The sequence below is a fragment of the Pan troglodytes genome, chromosome 17, assembly GCF_028858775.2.
Source record: "Pan troglodytes isolate AG18354 chromosome 17, NHGRI_mPanTro3-v2.0_pri, whole genome shotgun sequence".
NCBI lineage: Eukaryota > Metazoa > Chordata > Mammalia > Primates > Hominidae > Pan > Pan troglodytes.
In genome coordinates, this window is record NC_072415.2 from 87,030,783 (window position 1) to 87,051,800 (window position 21,018).

Here is a 21,018-nt window from a genome sequence, read left to right on the forward strand (position 1 = left end):
TGCTGGAGTCTGAGGCTCTCTGACCCCCGGGAAACAGGAGCATGTAATCCTACCCTCATTCAGCATGGAAGTTCCCCTTCGTAAAGGTCACAGATGCAGAGCATTTCTCACAGCTGCTGCTGAGACACGGAGGGGAACTGGTGGTTCCATTAAAAGCAAAACAAAGGCTGGGTGCGGTGGCTCACGCCTGTAATCCTAGCATGTTGGGAGGCTGAGGTGGGTAGATCTGCTTGAGGTCAGGATGAGACCAGCCTGGGCAACATGGCGAGATCCCGTCTCTACAAAAAATACAAAAATTTTAGCTGGGTGTGGTGGCGTGTACCTGTAGTCCTAGCTATGTGGAAGGCTTTGGCAGGAGGATAGCTTGAGCCTGGGAGGTTAAGGCTGCAGTGAGCCAAGATTGCAGCACTGCACTCCAACCTGGGTGACAAAGTAAGATCCTGTCTCAAAAAAAAGAAAAAGGAAAAACAAAAGAGACTTTCGTCTATCTTTTTGAAGAAAAATTCTTGTAACCAAAGGCAACTATAAGTAAAACATCGCTTCACGCTCTTTCATGCTTTCAGAGAAAAAGGTGGCAAGGGGAACACGTCCAAGACTCCTGGGTTCACATCTGCAGGGTGTGTACACTAGCCACACAGCAGAACACAGACAGACTTGGAAGCTTGTCTTCAGAGACACTAAATATTTTTTTCCTGGTGAGAGAATCAGTGCCCTAACAACTACCTCTGTTCCACTTTCTTCAGTAGCCATCGACCCTCTGATAGGGATGCCCCCTCCAACAGGCACCACCAGGCAGCCCTGCCTCAAGACCCAGAGGCACCGAGTCACATTTGCTCTGCACACCTGGCTCTCGCTTGATGTGGGCCTGTGTGCTACAGCCCGGAACACAAAAGAAGACACCCATGCAAATACCATTAAAAGTTTATTGTTTTATTTCAATATTCAGGAACAGTGTACACTTTCCGTTCAGCCATCGTCACAGCATGTGCTGTGTGGGTGCGGCCACGTATGGATCGCAGAGCCGACCTCAGCTCAGCGACGCAGAGTGCTTCTGCTGAAAAATTTGGAGGTTTGTGTCTGGAGTTTTGTTCTTTGTAACCCTCTCATCATCGAAGCTATATATTAATAGACATGGTATTAAGCCCACACGAAACATTCAGAATTATTAGAATTGGATTAAGAAGACGCGTTTTGGCATCACGCTGACTACTCCTCATCTCCGTCCTCGGGGAGGGCGATGCCAGCGTGGGACTCTTTGGAAGGCCTATCACGGGTGCGCTAAAATCAAAAGGTGGGTCAGTAGGTTAGGGAGGGAGGCGCGAAAGGAGATGTCAGCGGGTGTTAGGAAGGATATGGTCAGAAGAGCTCTTTGTCTCCATCCACGGGGCCGTCTGCTTAGCCCGTGTGTCTCGGTGAGTAATTCGGGAGCAGGTGCACGCCTGTGCCTACTCGCTACCACGCGTCTTCTGGGAGGAAGTGAATGAGCCGGTTATCTTCTCGGGGAGGGTTAGTGCTGGCCACTGTGCACTGCCGCTGCCAGCACGCCCGGTCACAGCCAGTGTCTATGGGCGACTGGCGCGGCTGCGAGGCTGTCTAGAGGACGCCTACCCTTCTGCTCTGAGTGCGCAAGTCTTCCTGGACTCTCCGGCTGTGGGCTGTGGTTTGGAAACGAGGTTGTTCATAGAGGCTGCTCTGGGGCCACCATGCAGGGCAACGGTGACGTCCAGAGGCCACCTGCTTGACATCTCCATCACCAAATCTCCAGGAAGACCCTGTTTCCTATGTGAGGCCATTGCCCAGCCCACGTTTGCCTCCTTTTCCTCCCTCTGCCACACGCGAATTCAGCTAATTGGGGTGTGTGGGCAGCCACGGCCTGGGGATGTGGCCCCCTCTCTGTGCTGCCCCACGTTGGACTCTAACAGCTGCCCAGCCCGCATGTCACATACCAAAAGCTCCCACATGTAGTAAGCCACTCCTTGACTGTCTAATCCTGTTAGGAAAAATGAAGTCTACTTTAGGAGGTGAGAGAAGGACAGGAAAAAAAAACAAAGGAAGCTTGGATGTCAACAGTCCTCTCTGCCGCCCACGTCCTCTGTCTCTGCAGCTGTGTGCCTCCATGGCAGTGACCAGCAAAAGCGCAAGGGTGCCGCAGCCACGGCGAAAAGAAAGTCCAAGGGTGGAGGGGTGAACGTGGAGGGACGTCTGTGCACCTGGCCCCCTGAAGACCCACGTGCGTCTGGGGGCACACTGCGGGGGAAGGAACGTGATCTTCACACAGAAAGGGACAGTTTTAACCGTTTTCTGTTTTCATGTTCTCATTTAACTGTTGGCCGGAAATTGCTGGTAGGCTGCCGTGGCCTGACCCTACTACGTGCACAACTCCGCAGGCATTAGGGGAGGGGTCATCTGCTCTAATTAGGTAACAGGGGCAAGTGGGATTAAAGTTTTAAGGCAGTTATATTAAGAAGCTGAGGACAGGATTCCGGAACCAGGTGGGTTTTCAGCGTCTAGCCATGGGTGATCCAGAGCGACTATCTCTTCCTCCCTGAAAAGGAAGAGAGAGGAGTTAGGACGAGAGTGCCGCAGGGTCCCCCTACACCAGCATCCCCTCTTCTGTGGTCCCGGGTGGATGCTGAGCCATTGGGTGTCTCTCTCATCTGCTAATAGAAATGGCACCCCGGAGAGCTGGTCTTTTCATTCCATTTCTCCTGACCTCCCTCAGCAAATGCTAATTGAATTTCCAGTTCTGTGAGAGAGAACTGGAATCGGATTCCCAGGCCCCAGGGAGTGGTGCCTGGCATAACCACTGCTCTGCAAAACAACGCTGCACTTCTCTGGGTGAAAGTGCAGCCGCTCCATTGCTTTGCTTTGAATGAGCACTTTTTCTCGTCAGCTAGAGGTTCCAGGGCAGCTGAGGGGAACTGCCAGCGACAACAGGAGCAACTTCTTTTTCGGAGGGACCCTAGCACACCCCTTGCTACACGCGCCAGCAAAGAGCAAAGCCGCGCCAGCAAAGAGCAAAGCCACGTGTCCATCCCTGGGGACGTCCCTCCTATGTGCCATCTCATCTGCCACACCAGACAAATCAAATGCACAGAGAGCTTTGTCTGCAAACTTTGACTTGAAGGGGTCTTAAAACCATGCATTTACACGTTTGGGGGACAAATAATTTCGATGTTTAAAAGAGAGTTGGCAGCTAATTGAGATGGTGCACAGGTGTGCTGTGGCCCACGGTGTGGAGGTAGCCAGGCGTGGCCATCCCTCTAGAAAGAGGCATGCGTTGGTCACTCAGAATGTCACTTAGATTGACAAAGCAGAACTGCACTTTTTTTTGCATTCAAATTTTTATTCAAAGTTTAGTCTCTCTCCTTGGGTTTCCCCTCTTTTATGAAATGATCAGTTTTGGCGAAGAGCCCCCAGAAAGCAAGATAGAAAAGAAACATGCTCTTTCCCGTGGCCGATGAGCAACGAACCAACACTGTCCTCATCTAATTCTACGTCTTCCACACTGCCCAGTAACACAAATAACCAGAGCGCGGACGCCAAGAATCCTTCCAAGTAACGCAGCTAACAGACCAAGGTGACAGTTCTGACTTCTTGGGGGGTTTTCCAAGTACATACGTAGCATTATAAACAAGCCTCTATGTTGTGCTTACACAACTCACCCAAGGGATTTTTGTTTTCACAAGTGAAAACGTTTATGAAATGCTAGCCTGTGAAGCCGCTTCAGGAACCATCTAGTGAGATTTCCCTCCCAAGACAGGCAGCTTTCTCACATACCGTGGAGGCCTCCTGCCGGCCTGGGGACTGACAGGTGCAGGGCCCTGCCCCTCGAGGGCCAGCCTCTCCCTCGGGAGCGTGGGTTTTTCCTGTTTGATCCTGGCTTAACTTGAACATCTCTGGCATTGGAGCTGCCCTCTGGAGTAGCCCAGAAGTTGGCACTCACCTCACCTTTTGCTGCATTTCCAAGAGATCAGCCTTTGGACTTCCTGGAAAGTGGTAGAACCACTGTCCTATGAAACAAAGTGCTTCTGTGCTGAAATGGAGTAAGTTCCCTGCAGCCTCTGGCAAGGTAACCTACTGAGGTACAATCTTAACTTTCTTGATGCCCCCTTTTCACATTGAAAATGGTGGGTGTATTGGTTTTACTTTTTATCATTGAAACTACAATTTGTTGAGCACTAATCATGCAGGAAACCTGTTTTTCCCCGTTTTCTCTTTTGTGCTCACGGCACCCCCTGGAGTAGGTGTTCCTATCATCCTCTCTTTATAGCCCAGGAGCCAAAGCTCAGCCAGCCCGAAGGAGCCAGGATTAGAGCCTGCATGGATGCAACAGCCACGCTTCTCTCTACGACGTGTCTTGCAACTTGGAGTCACATGATCTCAGCATCTGATCCACCCTGGGCTCAGGTCAGTATAAGGCTGAACTCACAAGGTGAGGGTTAGACTGACCTCCTCTCTCAGGACAGGAAAAGAACAGAGCCTACTGCAAAAGGCAGATACTCTTGCCTCCACTTTGACATCTCACAACTCCACAGCAACACTACAGGTGGGAAAACATTCACATGTATGTTCGTGGAAATTAATGCACATGGAAACAGGATGCTCCTGTGATGTTCTGATGTAGTTTCCGAGTGATGGGGGGACATGCATAGTTTTTTCTACCCAGTTCCTACCGACAGCGCTAGACTTCCAGATTTGAGTGTTTTCCTCTCACTACTGATTTCCAACAGCACCAAAAAGAACAGAAAGGAAAGATGGTAAAATGACGTTAAATGCTATGAAGTCCCTGTCCTCTCCATCTGCCTGCCTCTAGACCCCCTCATTTCTGGGGGAGCTGATTTATTAATCTATTGGAACTGCTCCAAGTCAACTCATTCAGCCATATGGCCATAGTAGGCCAGTTATGAACTTTTTATGCAGTAAAATTTAATTACAACCATATGATTTGAAATTTGCTTTGATACATTGAAGCTTCCCTTGAACTCTACAGAAATTAAATAATTTTTAAAAGCTTCTTACAAAAAAGTTCAGGGAAAATACTGAACTTATTTCAGGAAACACATGTGTATAGTACACTGGTTATATTTGCACACAGTAAATGTGCAGATCTAAATGCAGCTTTCTGTTCCTCAGGGTGGTCTTGGTAAGCTCTGGCCTTGCAAGCATCTTTGAGTGACTGGTTGTAAGCCTTGCATATATTGCAAGGACAATATTTGCTAAATGGGGCCCCTCACTCATCTGGGCCCTCCCATCAACTCTGAGCCAGCACTCAGCTCTCCCGGTGTGTCTAACAGCCCTTAAGCTGGTAGTGGAGTAATTAGTTATCCAGATGGGATGAATCCGTGTTTCCCAGGTGAGCACGGTGTCTGCAAAATCATCACAACTAGCAACAACTAGTTCGCCCTTGGACATTCTGACTCAGTGAGGCTGTGGCGGAGCGCAGACAGGGGTCTGGGCGTGCATCCCAGGCGATTCAGAGGCAGGTGACGTGCTGGCCAGGTGGGGCGGGGCCGTCCTGACTGCAGTGCTGGGTTCAGACACTGCTCCCCGGGGAGCCTCATCTCCGCCCTCTTGTGGCCACATCCCAGAACTGCGGCAATGTACAGCATGATGGCCCTGAGACTTGAATATTTGGAGAATTTTTTTTTTTTTTTTTTTTTTTTTTTTTTTTTTTTTTTGAGACGGAGTCTCGCTCTGTTGCCCAGGCTGGAGTGCAGTGGCGCGATCTCGGCTCACTGCAAGCTCCGCCTCCCGGGTTCACGCCATTTGGAGAATTTTTTTCTTAACTCAGAATTTACGTTGAGGAGTGGATCCTGCCTACCACTTCATCTGACATAAAGCTGCTTACTTAGCAGCTCAGTTACTCCCTGCTCACTTCACATATTAGAAGCTTCTCCTAAGACCGGCTATCCTTAAGAGCAGGGGCTGTGCCCTGAATCGCCTGTTGTCCACAGAACCTCCCAGAACCTCCCAGAATCGAGGCTCACGGCAGAGGTTCTGCACTCACCAAGGACGCGGGGGGACCATGTCTGTGCTCATGTGGATCCCAGCTGCTGGGCAGAGCACACCACACATCCAGACTCAAAAAAATACATGGAGTCAAAGGTCAGGTGACTGAATCAATGAGTATGTTACACACCAAGAAAGATCCCTCCTCTCCGCACCCCGGGGAGCAGCCCCAGAGGCCTGGTCTCCTCCAGGATGAAAATGCAAACGCAGGTGCCTGGGGGTTCCCAGAGCCTTTGGCTTCACGGTTCCCTCCCGGCCCTGCCTGGAGCTTCATGTGCCTCCCCTTTTGCTTAATGAGAGTCGCTGTCTAAGAGTTAAGGGTTTTCTGGGTGACGTTTAACAATAATAAAGGTGACTGCTTATCTAAGGAATCCGAGCCGCGCACCTGCCAGCCGCGTTTTGTGTTTGTCACTACCTTTTACTTTCACAGCGATTTTGTGAGCTGAGTGGGCGGGTTACCTCCATTTTACAGATGAGAAAACCGAGTCTCAGAGACAGAGCTTATAAACAGCGGGCCTGGCATTCGTCCTGGGTCTGGTTCCAGGTCCTCATGAGCCGACGGGACACTCCCCACTCCCTGGAGGTCTCCTGGGCATCCCCTCCCGTGGCTCCAGGGATCTCCCCCCGACACCCACGTCTGCTTGACTCCTGCTTTAGCTCCCTGAGGGCCCCAACCCCTGGGCATGAGCAAGTTGGACTCCAGCTGGGCCCTGCCCCAGAGTCAAGGTCAGTCGCCTGCTCCAGGGCCCCTGAACCAGCCCAGGCGCAGCCCTTCCTCAAGCACCTCCGGCTTCACATGCATCTCGGAGGAAATCCATGCGTAAATGCGGGTGGGCAATGCCACCTGAGCCCCTGCACGCCTGCTGGGACACAGCACGTCCAGGGCACAGTGCGGCTGAGCCAGAGGCGGCAGCCACCCTTGTACTCAGCTTAGTTGGGGATTCTGGGACCCCTTAGTCCCCGCTCAGTGGAGCTGAGCAGAGGGTACCTTACCAGCTTAAAAATTTTGGAAAGCGTGCCCTGGGCATCGACTCCCTTGAATCCCTTGTGAGCCGATTTATAGTCGGACGCTCTGCCTCCGTAGCCAAATCCTGGTCTCTGGCCTTCGGCCCCCTGCAAGAGAAGACCACGGAGCTCAGCCTCCACCCGCGGTGCTGGGCACGCTGCTTGAGCCACTGGGAGCTGCCACCAGGGCCCCGGGGAAGGGCCCAGGCCCCGGACTGGACTGGTGAGTGGTTCAGGAGCCACGGGCCAGCACCGCGCTGAGGGGGTGGGGGCGGGAGAGGCTGCTCCCCCAGGTCTACCAGGGTGTTGGCCGCAGAGAGAGGAGGGCTCTGGTTTGGGCGGAGGCTCTCTCATGAGATATGCGGCCCGACCACACATATTTTAAGGATCTAAGTCGTTTAGGGAACAGTTGCTTACCTTCACGCTGTGGGGTGTTCAAGAGAAGATTAGCAAACATCAAGCAAATCAAGGTAAGGAGGCTCCTGCCTACACGTGTTTGGAGGACTCGGACCCTGGGGGGCTGTGCGGTGTGTAGGTGCCGGTCCCCGGAGGCCCCGGCCTGCGCCTTTGCTGGGGGCTCCTTTTGCTGATTGATTTGCACAGATTGGATTCTGGTCACATGTGCCCTGTGGTTCTAGGATCTGTCTGGGAGATCAAGAGTCCTCGGCCTTAGTAAAATGTCGAGCCTCGTATCTTTTATAAGGTTTTGAGACAAAATCCTGAGCTCTCTCCCAGGGTGAGCAGGAATCAGTCTCCCTTGGCCATAGCTCGGACTGGGAGCAACAGGAGGCCGGGGCTGCTGAGCCGGACAGAGGGAGGAGGCAGGCCTGGCTGGCACGGGGGGCGGCCGCATCCTGGCAGCAGCGGGACAGCGTCTCAGCTCCCCCACCTCCGAGTCTCCTAGCACCTTTCTAGCTCATCCGGCTGTGTGGCCTTGGGCAAGGGCAGGAACCTCTCTGAGCTTCAGTTTCCTCATCTACGCAATGGGGTTGTGCGAGAACACAAGCCGTTCATGGAGATGCCACTCCTCAGGTGGAGGCTGCCAGCTCTGGGCTTTGGTGCCAGCTGTCATTTATGGAAGAGCAGGCCGCCCTGCCCTGGCCTCATCAGCCCCAGCAGCCCCTCTGGCTTCCTCATGGGCCGTGTGATCGCAGGGGCTTCCTGACACACATGGGTGCGAGTGTCCCAGGACCAGCCTCTACTTGCTACTGTGCTGTCTTCTCGAGTGGGAACTCCACTGCAAACATGGGGAGGAAGGGAAGGAGCTCGCTGTGGGAGTCTGGGCGCGGTGGACGTTAACAATGGGGGGCGAAGTGTCCTCCCACGGTAGGTGCACTGTCTGTGGGAAGGCTGACCACGCTGTTAGCTTTTCAGGGATCTTGGTTGGCCTCCTGAGTCTCTACTCAATGGACAGGGTCCAGACTGCACTTTACATTTTGCCAACAAGAAATGGGAGACTGTCCTTGAGCCCTCTCCTGAAGACTTGAGGGAACCAAACCAGACTGTCCCTCCTCTATCAGCCTGCAGCCTTTCTTCCATTTCATTAAAGTGTTTTAGGACAGGGAGGACCTTGACCAACCTAGCCCATCTCTTATTTAGGGTGAGGAAGATGACACCAGAGGCCTCAAGGCTTCCAGAGCACCTGGCTGCACCCTCAGCCTCTGCTGGGGGCTTCCCACCATACAAGCTACTTGCACAGTTTTCTTTTCATTCAACCTATGCTTGGGAGTGAGCATGGCCACTCAGAACCAGGCAGCTGCTTTCGTGTGAACGGTTGATTCGGGGGCTATCCAGTGAAGTGAGGGACGGGATGTGTGGCAAGAAGGTCTAAGCACAGCACACGAGGGGACAGCCAGCCTCGCTCTTGCGTCCCAGAGGTTTCCAGGTTCATGCTCACTCCCTGATGGCAGAGGGCGGGTTGCCAGCCTGGCTCTACATGGCAGAAAGCCACTTCCTTGCAAGCGTTAAGTCCTTCTGTCTTACTCTATTGCTTTTCTCCAAAAATAAAGCATTTTTGAGAACTAAATCCGGGGATTGACTTTCAGATTAACAATCTGCTTGGCCTTTCCTCCTTTCGAATCCTTAGTCATGTTTATCTTTGGGGAACCTAGAATGTACCAGGAAACACACAACACAGTTTAGAAAGAGAAAGTGGGGGCTCTCTGGAACTCCAGACAAGGAGAGAGTCCTGCGGCTCTGGGAAACAGACAAGCAGACAAAATGCAGAGAAGGATTTTGCTTTGGAAAAAAGAGAAATTCAACAGACATTAGTAGGACCCAAAAGGGAGAGATGCAGGGAGGAATGCAAGGGTCTTTCTTGTTAGCTGCTGGGGCAGAACGGCCTGTGTGCAACCCCCCATCGCTCCACAATCAGGGAGGATCCGGCACGATGGCCCCAAAGTCCACTCCTAGAAAATTAAGAGCAGATAAAGCAGTAGCTAAAATAGGATTTCTGGGTCAAAAATGAATTTCATTCTTCTATCATCTTTGTCTCCTGCTGGTATAGAAAATAAAAAATTAATTGTGAGTACTAGTCCATGTACATTTGCTACATGACTGTCATCGTTTTGCAAATTCATTAGGTCAGAAAAAGCAAGTCAAATATGCATTAATGGCAAACGTTTCAGTAAATATCTTAGTTCATAATTCAGTGTGATCATGTGTGGGACTGATTTGGGATCCTCATGGAATCTTTTCTTTGCCTTTCTCTCAAGTGCCCTGTCCCTTCCTCCCTCTCTTCCTTCCTCTTTCCCACCTTCTGTTTTCTTTTCCTGTTCTTTCTTCCTGTTCTTTCTCCTTGTTTTTCTTTTAAAATGTATTCATTCATTTATATGATGCTTATTAATTGAGCAGAAAGTGTAGGTAGGCTCTGTTCTAGCGTATGAGAGCATTGCAGTTTCGGAGACAGACACAACCTATCTACAATATGTTGGTGGTTATTCCTCCATTTTATTCTAAAATCATAACTTTTATACAGTAAGAATCATATCTGGTATTTGCTAGTAACTAAAGTCTGTAAGTTTGGTTAGAATATAATGATTGGCATTTTAATTTGGCTCAGACACCAAATTTTTTCACTAGAAATTTCAAATTGGCCATTTTAAACCTTCCTTGAAAGTTTGCTTTCAGTATTAACCAGCCTAAAATTCCTAAGGAAGATTTTCTGGATGGCTTGATATCTATGTTTTAATTATTATTTAAACACATACAAAACAAAAATCTTTGGATTAATGAGGTTATTATAAATCGAGCAACTCTATTTAGCCTCTTTTTCTGTTCATTAGCAGAATCATTTTTCCAGTGTCAGCATCTGGGGTTACCGAGATGGGCCAGCCAGTCCCACTTCCACATGCGGGTTCCTGGGGGCTTCTCGCACTGGTTGTGTTGGAAGAAGTTAAACATTTTCTCGGACGTGGTGTTGCTCCCTCCCTGGGAGGGAGACCAGTCACGTCACCTGGGAACCCTTTGGGAGAAGAGGATCTGGCCTTGCAGGGCTGGGTCCCCGGCACAGAAGCAAGAGACCAGACCTTCTGGAAGGGAAGACCACGTTTCATTTCCCCAGTGGAAGACAAGGCGGCCCGATCCCAGCTGTGGGCAGAGAGGTCTCGAGAGGAGAGAAAAGGAGGCCAGGAAGCAACCGAAACAGAGCAGAACACAAAAGTTGCGGGGCTGTGAGGACTGGGATGGAAGAGGAAGCCGATGGAAGTGCATTCGTCACCTACCCAGCTAAATCTGCTCAGGGACAGTCCTCTCCCCTGCATGAGGAAGACAGAGAAATAATGACATGGTGGTCAGTGAAGGGAAAGTCCTTTCAATCAACAGGAAACACAATCAAAGCACAGTAGAGCTGAGGTGGTAAAAACAGGTTCCACCCAGAGCTCCAAGGGGGGCCGCAGGCTCAGGGCCACAGCGGCTGTGCAGTTGCGGGAGGGGCAGGAGGGGTGCATGGATCTGCCGACCTGTTCTACTCGGGAGCTGCCTGGCAACACGTTTTGGGATGGATTCTGGTAGCTCGGAGCCTAATTCTCTCTTTGGTACATTATGGGATTTTAGAGAAGGTCTATCAGAAAAGTGATGATTAATCGAAACATTCCAAGGTCTTACCTTTCCCTGCGACGGGGGTGGTGTGCGAGGCGTCACCTGGAAAGACACAGAGAACCGTGGGCTGCATTGGGAGCCCTGTGCCGCCGTCCATTTCCTAACGGGCTCCTGCCTGCTGAGGGTGGCTAGCATCCATCAGCTGCCAGAAGCACCCGGGTGCCCAGCCTCCCCATTTCTGTCCTAGTTGGTGAAGAAGTACAGACCTGAGATTGAGAATATTCTAGATGATGCAGATCGCCCAGAGCACTCAGGAAGTGTTTCAGAGGATGGAAAACACCTCCCAGAGGCTCCGTAGCTGGGGAATGGGCCCATCTTGGGACACTGAGGGAGGCGGCAAACTTTGCTTCACCGTGAGCCCTTTCAGGGGCTAGAAGTAGCGGGTCCTCTGACATTCAGAGCTTCCAAGGGGATGCCCCCAGGTCTGCAGCTCCTAAGTGCACTTATCAAATACGAGCATAAAATGTCTGCTGCACTGAGATCTTGGAATTAGAGGCCTGTGGTTTTGTTCTTGTTTTTAATAGTCTTCATTTTTCATGGCACTTTTCGGTTTACAGAAAAACTGTGCAGAAATTAGTTTCCACATACCCCGAACAGTTTCCCTTATTAGCAACACTGCCTTAGGGTTCTCTCGGTGCTGTGCACGCTGTGGGTTTGGACAAGTGCGTGGTCTTCAGTCACCATTGCAGCCTCGACAGAGCGGTTTCGCTGCCCGAAAAATGCCCTAAAAATGCCCTGTGCTCTCTCTGCTGCCCCCTCCGCTCCCAGCCCAGGGCAAGCACTCTCCATAGGTTGCAAAGCCTGTGTTTTTAGGCTAAGCATTACATGGGAGTCTAATGTCAAGAGAAGTGAGCTCTCTGGAGAACGCACGGAGCGCACAGTGCAATCCGTGGCAGATACAGTCGGGAAGCGCTTGCCTGGAACTCGCGATCAGGTGCGAGGGGGGAGTTCCCCGGCCGGCCTCACCCTGATGAGGACCCCGGTGCCACCCCCGAACGTACGAACGTCCTGTGTGGATGACAGCAGTGGCCAGCACCCCTCCTCCCCCTCATAGTTGCTACCTCTTCCCATTGATCGTCACTTACAATGTTCTTGAAGAAGTGGACTACGGGGTTTTCATCTTGGGTCCGGCCGTGTGACTTCTGGGGCAGGGAGCCGTAGTGAGCAGTTCTTGCCGGGTGGTGTGAGTCCTGAAACACAGAGGCGCGGTGACCTCAGGACAAGTCCAGAGTCCCTGCGGCTTGTCCTCCTCAGGGAAGCTGGATCTCTCCCCTCCTTTGTGATCTGGATTTTTTTTTTTTTTTAACAGTCAGGAATACTTTATTAAGGACTATTGTGATAGATGGTATCTAAACTATCACAATGGGGAGAGAGATGGGCTTCAACTCCACGAACAGTAAGAACAAGTGGGGATTTGTAGCAAAGCAGCAGGTGAGGATGGGGTTGGGAGGTGAAGAGTTAGAGGGGTAGGAAGGTGGGATGGTGTGCATTGCTTGGTGGGTGGAAAATTACTAAGAAGAGACATAAAGGGTAGACCTAATATGATTCTTGCAGAAGGCAGGCCAAGATGATCCTATATCACTCAGGGGATGGTGAGGGATGAGGGATTTGATCAGATTTGGAGGGTGATCATATATCAAGATTGGGAAGATCCTGTCTAAACTAGCTTAGCAGGATTCTTGGTAAAACTGGACTAGGCAGGCTTGAGGACAAGGCCCATGGAGGAGGCTTAGTTGAAAAGAGGGCTTAGAAGAGCCTGTCTAAAGTTCAGTCAAGGAGAGTGTCTTTGTCACCTTTTAAACTTTGTCTATGCAAATTAGGGTGTGTGTGTGCTTGTTTGTGTGTGCGTGTAGGATGGTAGGTTGACAGGTGTACAACTAGTGATCTGGATTTTTTAAGGGCTTCTACTAGGAAGCCACAGATGAGCCGCCAGACACACCTGGGGCAGCTACGGGCTGGCAGCAGCGGGTTTGGGTGTGCGACTTGCTGGGGAGAGATTTCTATCACCGACTCAGTGTGCGGCTCTCCTGAAGGTGAACGAGCAAATAGAGGGGAAGTGACAGTAATTCAAGGGGGATTCCATCTGAGATAGGGTCAGGTTGGGCAAAGCACTGAGAGAAAAATATTACTTATCCCCAGGCTTCTGGGCTGAATACAGGAAAATGCTCGGGAAATACACACAGAAAAACACACAACAGCATGAGGCAGGCAGCTCATGGGCTTTGACGCGGCTGCATAACATGAGCTGGTCTCTGCTTCTCAAAGTAAGTGTCTCACGCCACACTGACACCGGGCTGATTTGGGAATATCACTTCCACATCTCGAGTAAGAGGAAGCGGAGAGGGAAGAATGGCTGGGCATGAGTGCCCAGGGCCAGCTGGTAATCAACAGAACCAGAACACTCCAGGTCACTAGAGATCGCACAGAAGATACAGAGTGGTAAGCACTGCGAGAGGTTAGCTCACAGTGGAGGGAAGGGAAAAGCCATGAGCGCCCGGGGGCAGGGGACACAGGGGACACGGGGGCAGGTGACACAGGGGACACAGGCGACGCAGGGGATGCTGCGGCTTTTGCAGACTTCATGCATTGTCTGCTCGGCTCTCAGCTCAACTGCAAAGGCCCAACAGCGGTGAATGCGCACCAGGCAAGAGGGCTGATCGTGAGTTCTCAGAAAAGCAAAGGAAAGCAAAGGAAAGGGAGCTTGCGAGATTGATTTTGTCAGTTTTCCCCTCGCTTTCTCACTGCTGCTCCCAGATGCTACTTGTTCAGAAATAGCCTGCATGTAAAGAGCCCACACCTCAGGCAGGAATGAATTTCTGGAGGTCAGAGAAGCTCTGGCCCCAGGCATGCTGGCTGCGCCCCATCGACACAGAACGCAGCGGAAGCAAATCAGTTAAATGCACGGAAGTCAATTGAAGTATTTCCCTCCAGTCTCTCAGCTCTATGCACATTGATTGGGAGGACCCCTTGTTGTTCAGAAGACAGTTTTGCCACCAAAGGCCTAACTCGCCCTAAAAAGTGCGCTTTTCTGGGATTTATGGTAGTGCACGGAATGGTGGAATTCAGTGGGTGACAACTGCATGCTGCAGCCACAAAGGACCATGTTTGCAGAGTGTGCTGCGTTTCGCCCAGCACCAACACTGTTCACCTCTGTGGCTGAGCCCAGACGGGGGTCTCCACACGGCACACTGGACTCTTTCCTCTGCCCTCCTTCCCTACTCGATCCTCTTCAAAGCAGCGGTTCCCAACCTTTTTGGCACCAGGGATGGGTTTTGTGGAAGACAGTTTTTCCATGGATGGGGGTGGGTAGGGGAACGTTTTTGGGATGAAACTGTTCCACCTCAGATCATCAGGCATTAGATTCTCATAAGGAGTGCACAACCTCGATCCCTCGAACATGCCATTCCCAGTAGGGTTTGCTCTCCTATAGGAATCTGGTGCCGCTGGCCTGACAGGAGGCAGAGCTCAGGAGATAATCTCACTCGCCCGCTGCTCACCTCCTGCTGTGCACCTCGGTTTCTAACAGGCCACAGAGCGGTACCGGTCCAGGGCCTGGGGGCTGGGGACCCCTTCTTTAAACGTTTCTTGCCCTCACCCCCAGACTACTAACAGCTCCCCTGCTGCCTGTGAGGCTCCCTGCCCTGCCCACCCTTCAGGGTGAAGCCAAAGCTCTTTGTCCCCTGGGCCCTAACGTGGTGAGGCTTCCTGTCCACCTTCCCAGCATTCAGCACCCAGAGCAGAGCAAGCTTCGTGAAACAGAAGCAACATGGATGTCCCTCTCCTTCCAGTGTCCTGTGGCCGCCCTTGCCTGCAGCAGGAGCCCTGTTATTCTGGGTGCTTCTGAGGGCCCTTCCCTCTGGCTGCAGCCCTGCCAGGAGCCAGAGCCCCAGCCCCAGCTCTCCTCCCACTTGCCCTGGCTGCTGAGCATCCATCCCCTTCCCTGGGCTGTGCCCCTATGCCCTGGCCCCGACCATCTTCCATGTGGATGGGCTGTGCATCCTCTGCCCTGGGCCTTGTGCAGGGTCCTTTCTGTCCACAAGGCCCTTCCTTCTCCCATCTGTCTGAAACCTCCGCAGGGCCCAGGGCAAAGGCATCTCCCATGCACGGGGCCTACTCAGCACTGCGAGCTCTGTTTTCTGCACCCCTTGCTCGTGGCCTCCCCTGTGACAGAGTTGCAGGCACAGCAGGGCGTAACCATGAGCTGCTTGTCCTTCTCTGCACTGGGCCTCATTACTTCCCAACTAAATGCCAGGGGCCAGGCATGGTCCACGTTCTGAAAATACCGCAAAAGTGAAGCAGACAAAATTCCTGCCTGAGAGGTTTTGAATGCATGAGGAATGAAAGAGGGATCCCATTTTGGCTGGGTGTGGTGGCTCGTGCCTGTAATCCTAGCACTTTGGGAGGCCGAGGCGGGCAGATTGCCTGAGGTCAGGAGTTTGAGACCACCCTGGGCAATATGGTGAAACCCCGTCTCTACTAAAATACAAAAAATTAGCCAGGCTTGGCGTCGTGTGCCTATAGTCCCAGCTTCAGGGGGCTGAGGCAGGAGAATTGCTTGAACCTCTGAGGCGGAGGTTGCAGTGAGCTGAGATTGCACCACTGCACTTCAGCCTGGGCGACAGAGTGAGACTTCATCTCCAAAAAAAAAAAAAAACAAAAGATCCCATTTTATCCGTTGGATTTCTTAGTAATCAGCAACTCCATATTTTACTAGTTGTTTTTCCTATTTTGTGCCCTTGTTGGTTAACGATTCTCATTCCTGATGGGACTGTCAACCTCCCTCAGGCACAGAGCGCAGCTCCCATACTCTTCACAGAAGGCCACTGGCGCTCTGCCTGTGGCCGGCGCTTCATGGCGGGTACCCCTCTGTTTACTGACACCTCCACCTTCTCACACACAGAGGAGTGGAGTTTGCACGCTCAGTTTCCTCCCAGGCAGGTGCCGTGGGCCTTTGAACGTGAGGATGTCAGAAGGGCCGGGAACATCGGAGTCCTAGTAGAAATCCCTGATTCTTCATATTCCAACTCATTCTGTCTATGAATGCTGCAAGAACTCAAGTAATTCTCTGATTCTCCTTGTGTCATGTAATATTTTATCGAATGCTTCTCTGCGTTCACTGACCAGTTGTATTTAGTCACCACTAACCAGCCTTGTACGTTCTTCTCCTCCATGAGAGGGGGTGTGAAATGATGAATCAAAAAACAAAATGGAAGAGACGGGAAACTCTTTAAACTGTAAGATGTACATCTTTAAGTGCTGTGTCTACCAGACGAAGGTACTTATTAGCTCCTACTCCAGTGGCCTGAAATCACTGAAACAGCTCACAGTCCAGGGCAAGCCACACTGCCTCGGTGTTTGGATAGCATTTCTCCATTTCTCTACATGCTGAACTTTGGTTTTTGAGTCACATAAACATTTCTGGCCTTTAAATCACTCATCCTGTGATTAAACTAGAAAAATGACTTAAACTTTTTAAGTTTCTAAAGAAAAAACTTAGGGTTAGGTTAGGTTTCTAAAGAAATGAATGCTCAGTCACGCTATGCAGATCTCAGAGGATTTTACAACTTACCATGCTGTCAGAGATTCAATGGAGCATTACATAGATAATGCTTCACATGTGAATTATGAATACCTGCTTTGAATGATAAAATAAAAATGATATATTTTTGAAGGTGACTGTTATAATGAATATATTGATCACTACACTGGTGAGGAAAAGGTAGTTTAAATCTTTTAAGGTACACATGATGTTGGTAGGTTTTATTTGAGCTCTTGGAGCTATTATCAGGGGTCAGAAATGTCTATGAAAAAGGCAGTTGGTTTATTGGTGGTCCTCATACAGAACAAAGAATGCAGTGAGCAGCAACTGTTTGTTGAATTAACATGTAGGCTGTTTAGTTCACTTTTAATACAGAACTGACACTGGTCTTCAGTGAATGGAATAATTTTCATAGGATCATACACATTTTTTGGTTATAGATGCATTGAAGCGTGACTGAACTAGGACTTTGACTTGGGCTTTTAGCCATAAATCATCAGTTGCATAGATAATGTGAGGCAGTCTTATATCTGTATTGTTATACCATAGTTGTAATGACCTATTACTAAAAGGACATTTAGTCAACTATATGTCTACATCCAAGTAATGAACAATTAAAAAACATTAAAAATTATTACATATAATAGCATCAAGGAAACAAAATATTAGGTATACATTTAGCAAAAATGTACAGAACTTTAATGCTAACACTAGAAAATGCTGGTAGAAGAAATCAAAGTGAACTTAAATAGAGAGACATACCATGTTCATGAATTAGAAGACTCAACATAGTAAAACTGTTGATTCTTTCCCCAAATCGATCTACAGGTTTAATGAAATTCCAAATCAAATTCCAGCAAGGTTTTGTTTGGCTAGAGACAGGTGGATTCTAAAACTGTGTGGAAATCCAAGGGAGCAAAAATAGCCAAACAATTGTGAAAAGGACACATAAAGTGAGAAAAACACATGACCTGGTTCTAAGATTGACTATGCAGCCATGGTAACTGAAGACCTGTGGTGTTAGAGGAAGGACAGGCACCTAGATTAATGGACAGAATGGAGTCCAGAGATAGACTCACCCAAATCTGACCAGCTGATTCCTGGCAAAGATCATTCAATGGAAAACACTGTCTTCTCAACAAACAGCATTGAAGCAATTGAACATCCATATGTTAAAAAAACAACGACCACGAAAAACCACTTTAACCCAATCCACACCTTACACAAGATTTAACTCAAAACAGATCATAGATCGTTATCTGTGATGTAAAACTATAAGATTTTAGAAGCAGCCATAGGAGAAAAACCTTCATGACCTGTGAGTAGACAAGTTCTTAGACCTGACACCAAAACATCATCTATAAAAGGAAAAAATGGATAAATTGGACCTCATCAAAGTTTCAAAACTTTTGTTTTACAAAAGTTCAAGAGAAGAAAAAGACAAGCTACAGACAGGGAGAAAATATTTGCAAATTACATATCTGACAAAGGACTTGAAAGCAGAATCTGTAAAGGGCTCTCAAGACTCAACCAGAAGAAAACAAACATTTGGTTTAAAAATGGACTAAACCCTTGAATAAACACTTCAGCAAAGAGGACGTAGGGAGGGTGAATAAGCAGATGAAAAGATGTTCAGCATCATCATCAGCATCAGGAAAACGCAAATCAAAACCGCGAGGGGATACCGCACCGTTAGAATGGCTGAAATAAAAAATGCCAACATTCCCAAGTGCTGGTTAGGATGTGGAGCCCCCGAACCCTCATGGATTACCTTGGGAACGCAAACTGTCACTCCTTGAAACAATTTGGTAGTTTCTTAGAAAGTTAACCCTATACTTACCATATGACCCTGTAATTCCATTTCCTGCTTTAAATACTAAAGGATAAATTACATGCTTTTGGAAATGGCTTCTATAATGAATATATTGGCCACCAATCTTTTGAGGGAAAAGTAATTTAAATTTTAATAAAAACTTATGTTTATACAATAACCAGTACATGAATGTTCATAGCAGCTAAACCCACTAGATTTCACTAAAACCTTCAAACAACCTGAATGCTCTTGAGGGGCTGAAGGGATAAACACACTGTGCTGTATCCAGGCATGAAATACTATTCGGCAATAAAAATACAAATTCTTGATATAGGCAACAGCTTAGAGGCCTCTCCAAGGAATCCTGCTGAGTAAAAGCCGCCATTCTAAAAGGTTTCATACTGTGTGGTCTTATTTATATGACATGCCGGAAAAGGCTGACCTATATTGGGGGAGGTCAGAGCTGGGGGGCAGGGAGTGGAGGGAGGGTGCAGTGTGGGCCACGAGGGAGGGGGAGGTGGGAGGATTTGGGGTTGTGTCCTTATTATGGCGGTAGCTACACAAATCCATACGTGCATCACAACTCATAGAACTGTACCCCCAAAGCAAGCCCATTTTGTTCATTATTGTGTGAAATAGAATATAGAATAAGGCCATTTAACATGAGCTGTCATTGTACAGCCAGAGATGGAATTCATGGGTGCATCGTATCACTGTGCGAATTTTCTGATTGGCAGTCTCAGGTCTCCCCTGAAAGTGTTGGCCTCTCCTTCCGCCTCGGGGCTCCTCCTGGCTCCCCGACCTTTGCCTAGAGCGTCCTCCCCCTCCAAATGTCTCTGTTTTGGGAAAATATAGCGTCTTTTGGCTGCAACCCTCATCTGGCATTGGATTGTCTTTTTTAGCTTTCTGCAAGCATCTTCCCTCTCCAGCTAGATTTTAATCTTTCAGAGGAAAAAAGGAAAACTTCTGTGGGGTCCCCAAAGCTCCCGGCATTTGACTCACACGGTGGAGCTCAGCAAATAGAAAGTGACCAGAGGAACAGAAGCCCTCCATGGCAGCCTTGTGAAAAGAGCTTGCTGCAGGGAGCTGGGAAGCTCCAGCCCGGGCCTGACGCCACCTGTGTGGCCTTCAGCGAGTCCCCTGGGGCCCTGGGGCTTCTGGTTCCTCGCGGGTGAAATGATGGGACTGAAACAGAGACTCTCCAAGTCTTCTGTTCTAGAACTTTACTGAGAAGCCACCTTGGAAAAGCGGCAAAGCGTGTGAGATCAGCCTCTGGTGAGCTTTTATATTGGTTGTTTCCGGACACTCCAGACCTGGGTTTTGGTTTATGTTCCTAAAGAGCTTCTGTGCTGAGCACGGGAAGAAAAGCCCAGGAGCACGCCTCGGTGTCAGGCTGGTGACGACCTCGGGCAGGGGGCTGCGTGGCCCGCGTGGACGGATGCTGCATCTGAGCCACTTTTTTTTTTTTTTTTTTTTTTGAGACGGAGTCTCGCTCTGTCGCCCAGGCTGGAGTGCAGGGGCGCGATCTCGGCTCACTGCAAGCTCGGCCTCCCGGGTTCCCGCCATTCTCCTGCCTCAACCTCCCGAGTAGCTGGGACTACAGGCGCCCGCTACCACGCCCGGCTAATTTTTTGTCTTTTTAGTAGAGACGGGGTTTCACCGTGTTAGCCAGGATGGTCTCGATCTCCTGACCTCGTGATCCGCCCGCCTCGGCCTCCCAAAGTGCTGGGATTACAGGCGTCAGCCACCGCGCCCGGCCTGAGCCACTTTTTAAAAAGTAATTTTTTTATTGTGGTGAAACACACATAAAACTTACCATTCTAACAATTTTTAAGTGTGCAATTCAGTGGCATACATCACATTCGCACTGTTGTACCAGCATCACCGCCATCCATCTCCACACCCTCTCCAGCTTCCCGAACTGAAACCCGGCCCCCATGAAACACTCACTCTCCATCCCTGGCCCCAGCGTTGAAGTCACTTCTCCTCTATGAACCGGGCCACCCTAGGGGCCTCCTACGCATGGAGCCTGCAGCGTCTGTTCTCTGCGGACGGCTTAGTGCCCTCACCGCAGTGCCCTCCAGGCGCCCCGCGCTGCGGCCCCTGTCAGATGCCCTGTTAGGCTGAGCGGCACCCACGGCACCTATGCGGCCCCTGTCAGATCCCCTGTTAGGCTGAAGGGCACCCACGGCACCTATGCGGCCCCTGTCAGATCCCCTGTTAGGCTGAGCGGCACCCACGGCACCTATGCGGCCCCTGTCACATCCCCTGTTAGGCTGAGCGGCACCCACGGCACCTATGCGGCCCCTGTCAGATGCCCTGTTAGGCTGAAGGGCACCCACGGCACCTATGCGGCCCCTGTCAGATGCCCTGTTAGGCTGAAGGGCACCCACGGCACCTATGCGGCCCCTGTCAGATCCCCTGTTAGGCTGAAGGGCACCCACGGCACCTATGCGGCCCCTGTCAGATCCCCTGTTAGGCTGAGCGGCACCCACGGCACCTATGCGGCCCCTGTCAGATCCCCTGTTAGGCTGAAGGGCACCCATGGCAC

The 21,018-nt window shown here is 50.3% G+C and overlaps 1 protein-coding gene across 5 annotated transcripts in view; it reads right to left on the minus strand.

Annotated features, from left to right (window-relative positions):
* Positions 1–909: 909 nt before the first annotated feature.
* MBP (myelin basic protein) overlaps positions 910–21,018 on the minus strand; it is a 156,549-nt gene continuing 136,440 nt past the window's right edge. For 2 of the 5 annotated variants that reach the window (XM_063795485.1, XM_016933208.3), the window contains exons 5-9: positions 12,201–12,305; positions 11,122–11,157; positions 10,740–10,772; positions 7,006–7,125; positions 910–2,545 (exon numbers count right to left, since the gene is read on the minus strand). In XM_063795485.1, coding sequence (XP_063651555.1) covers positions 2,501–2,545; positions 7,006–7,125; positions 10,740–10,772; positions 11,122–11,157; positions 12,201–12,305 — 339 coding nt within the window. In that variant the 3' untranslated portion in view covers positions 910–2,500. 5 annotated transcript variants of the gene reach the window in all.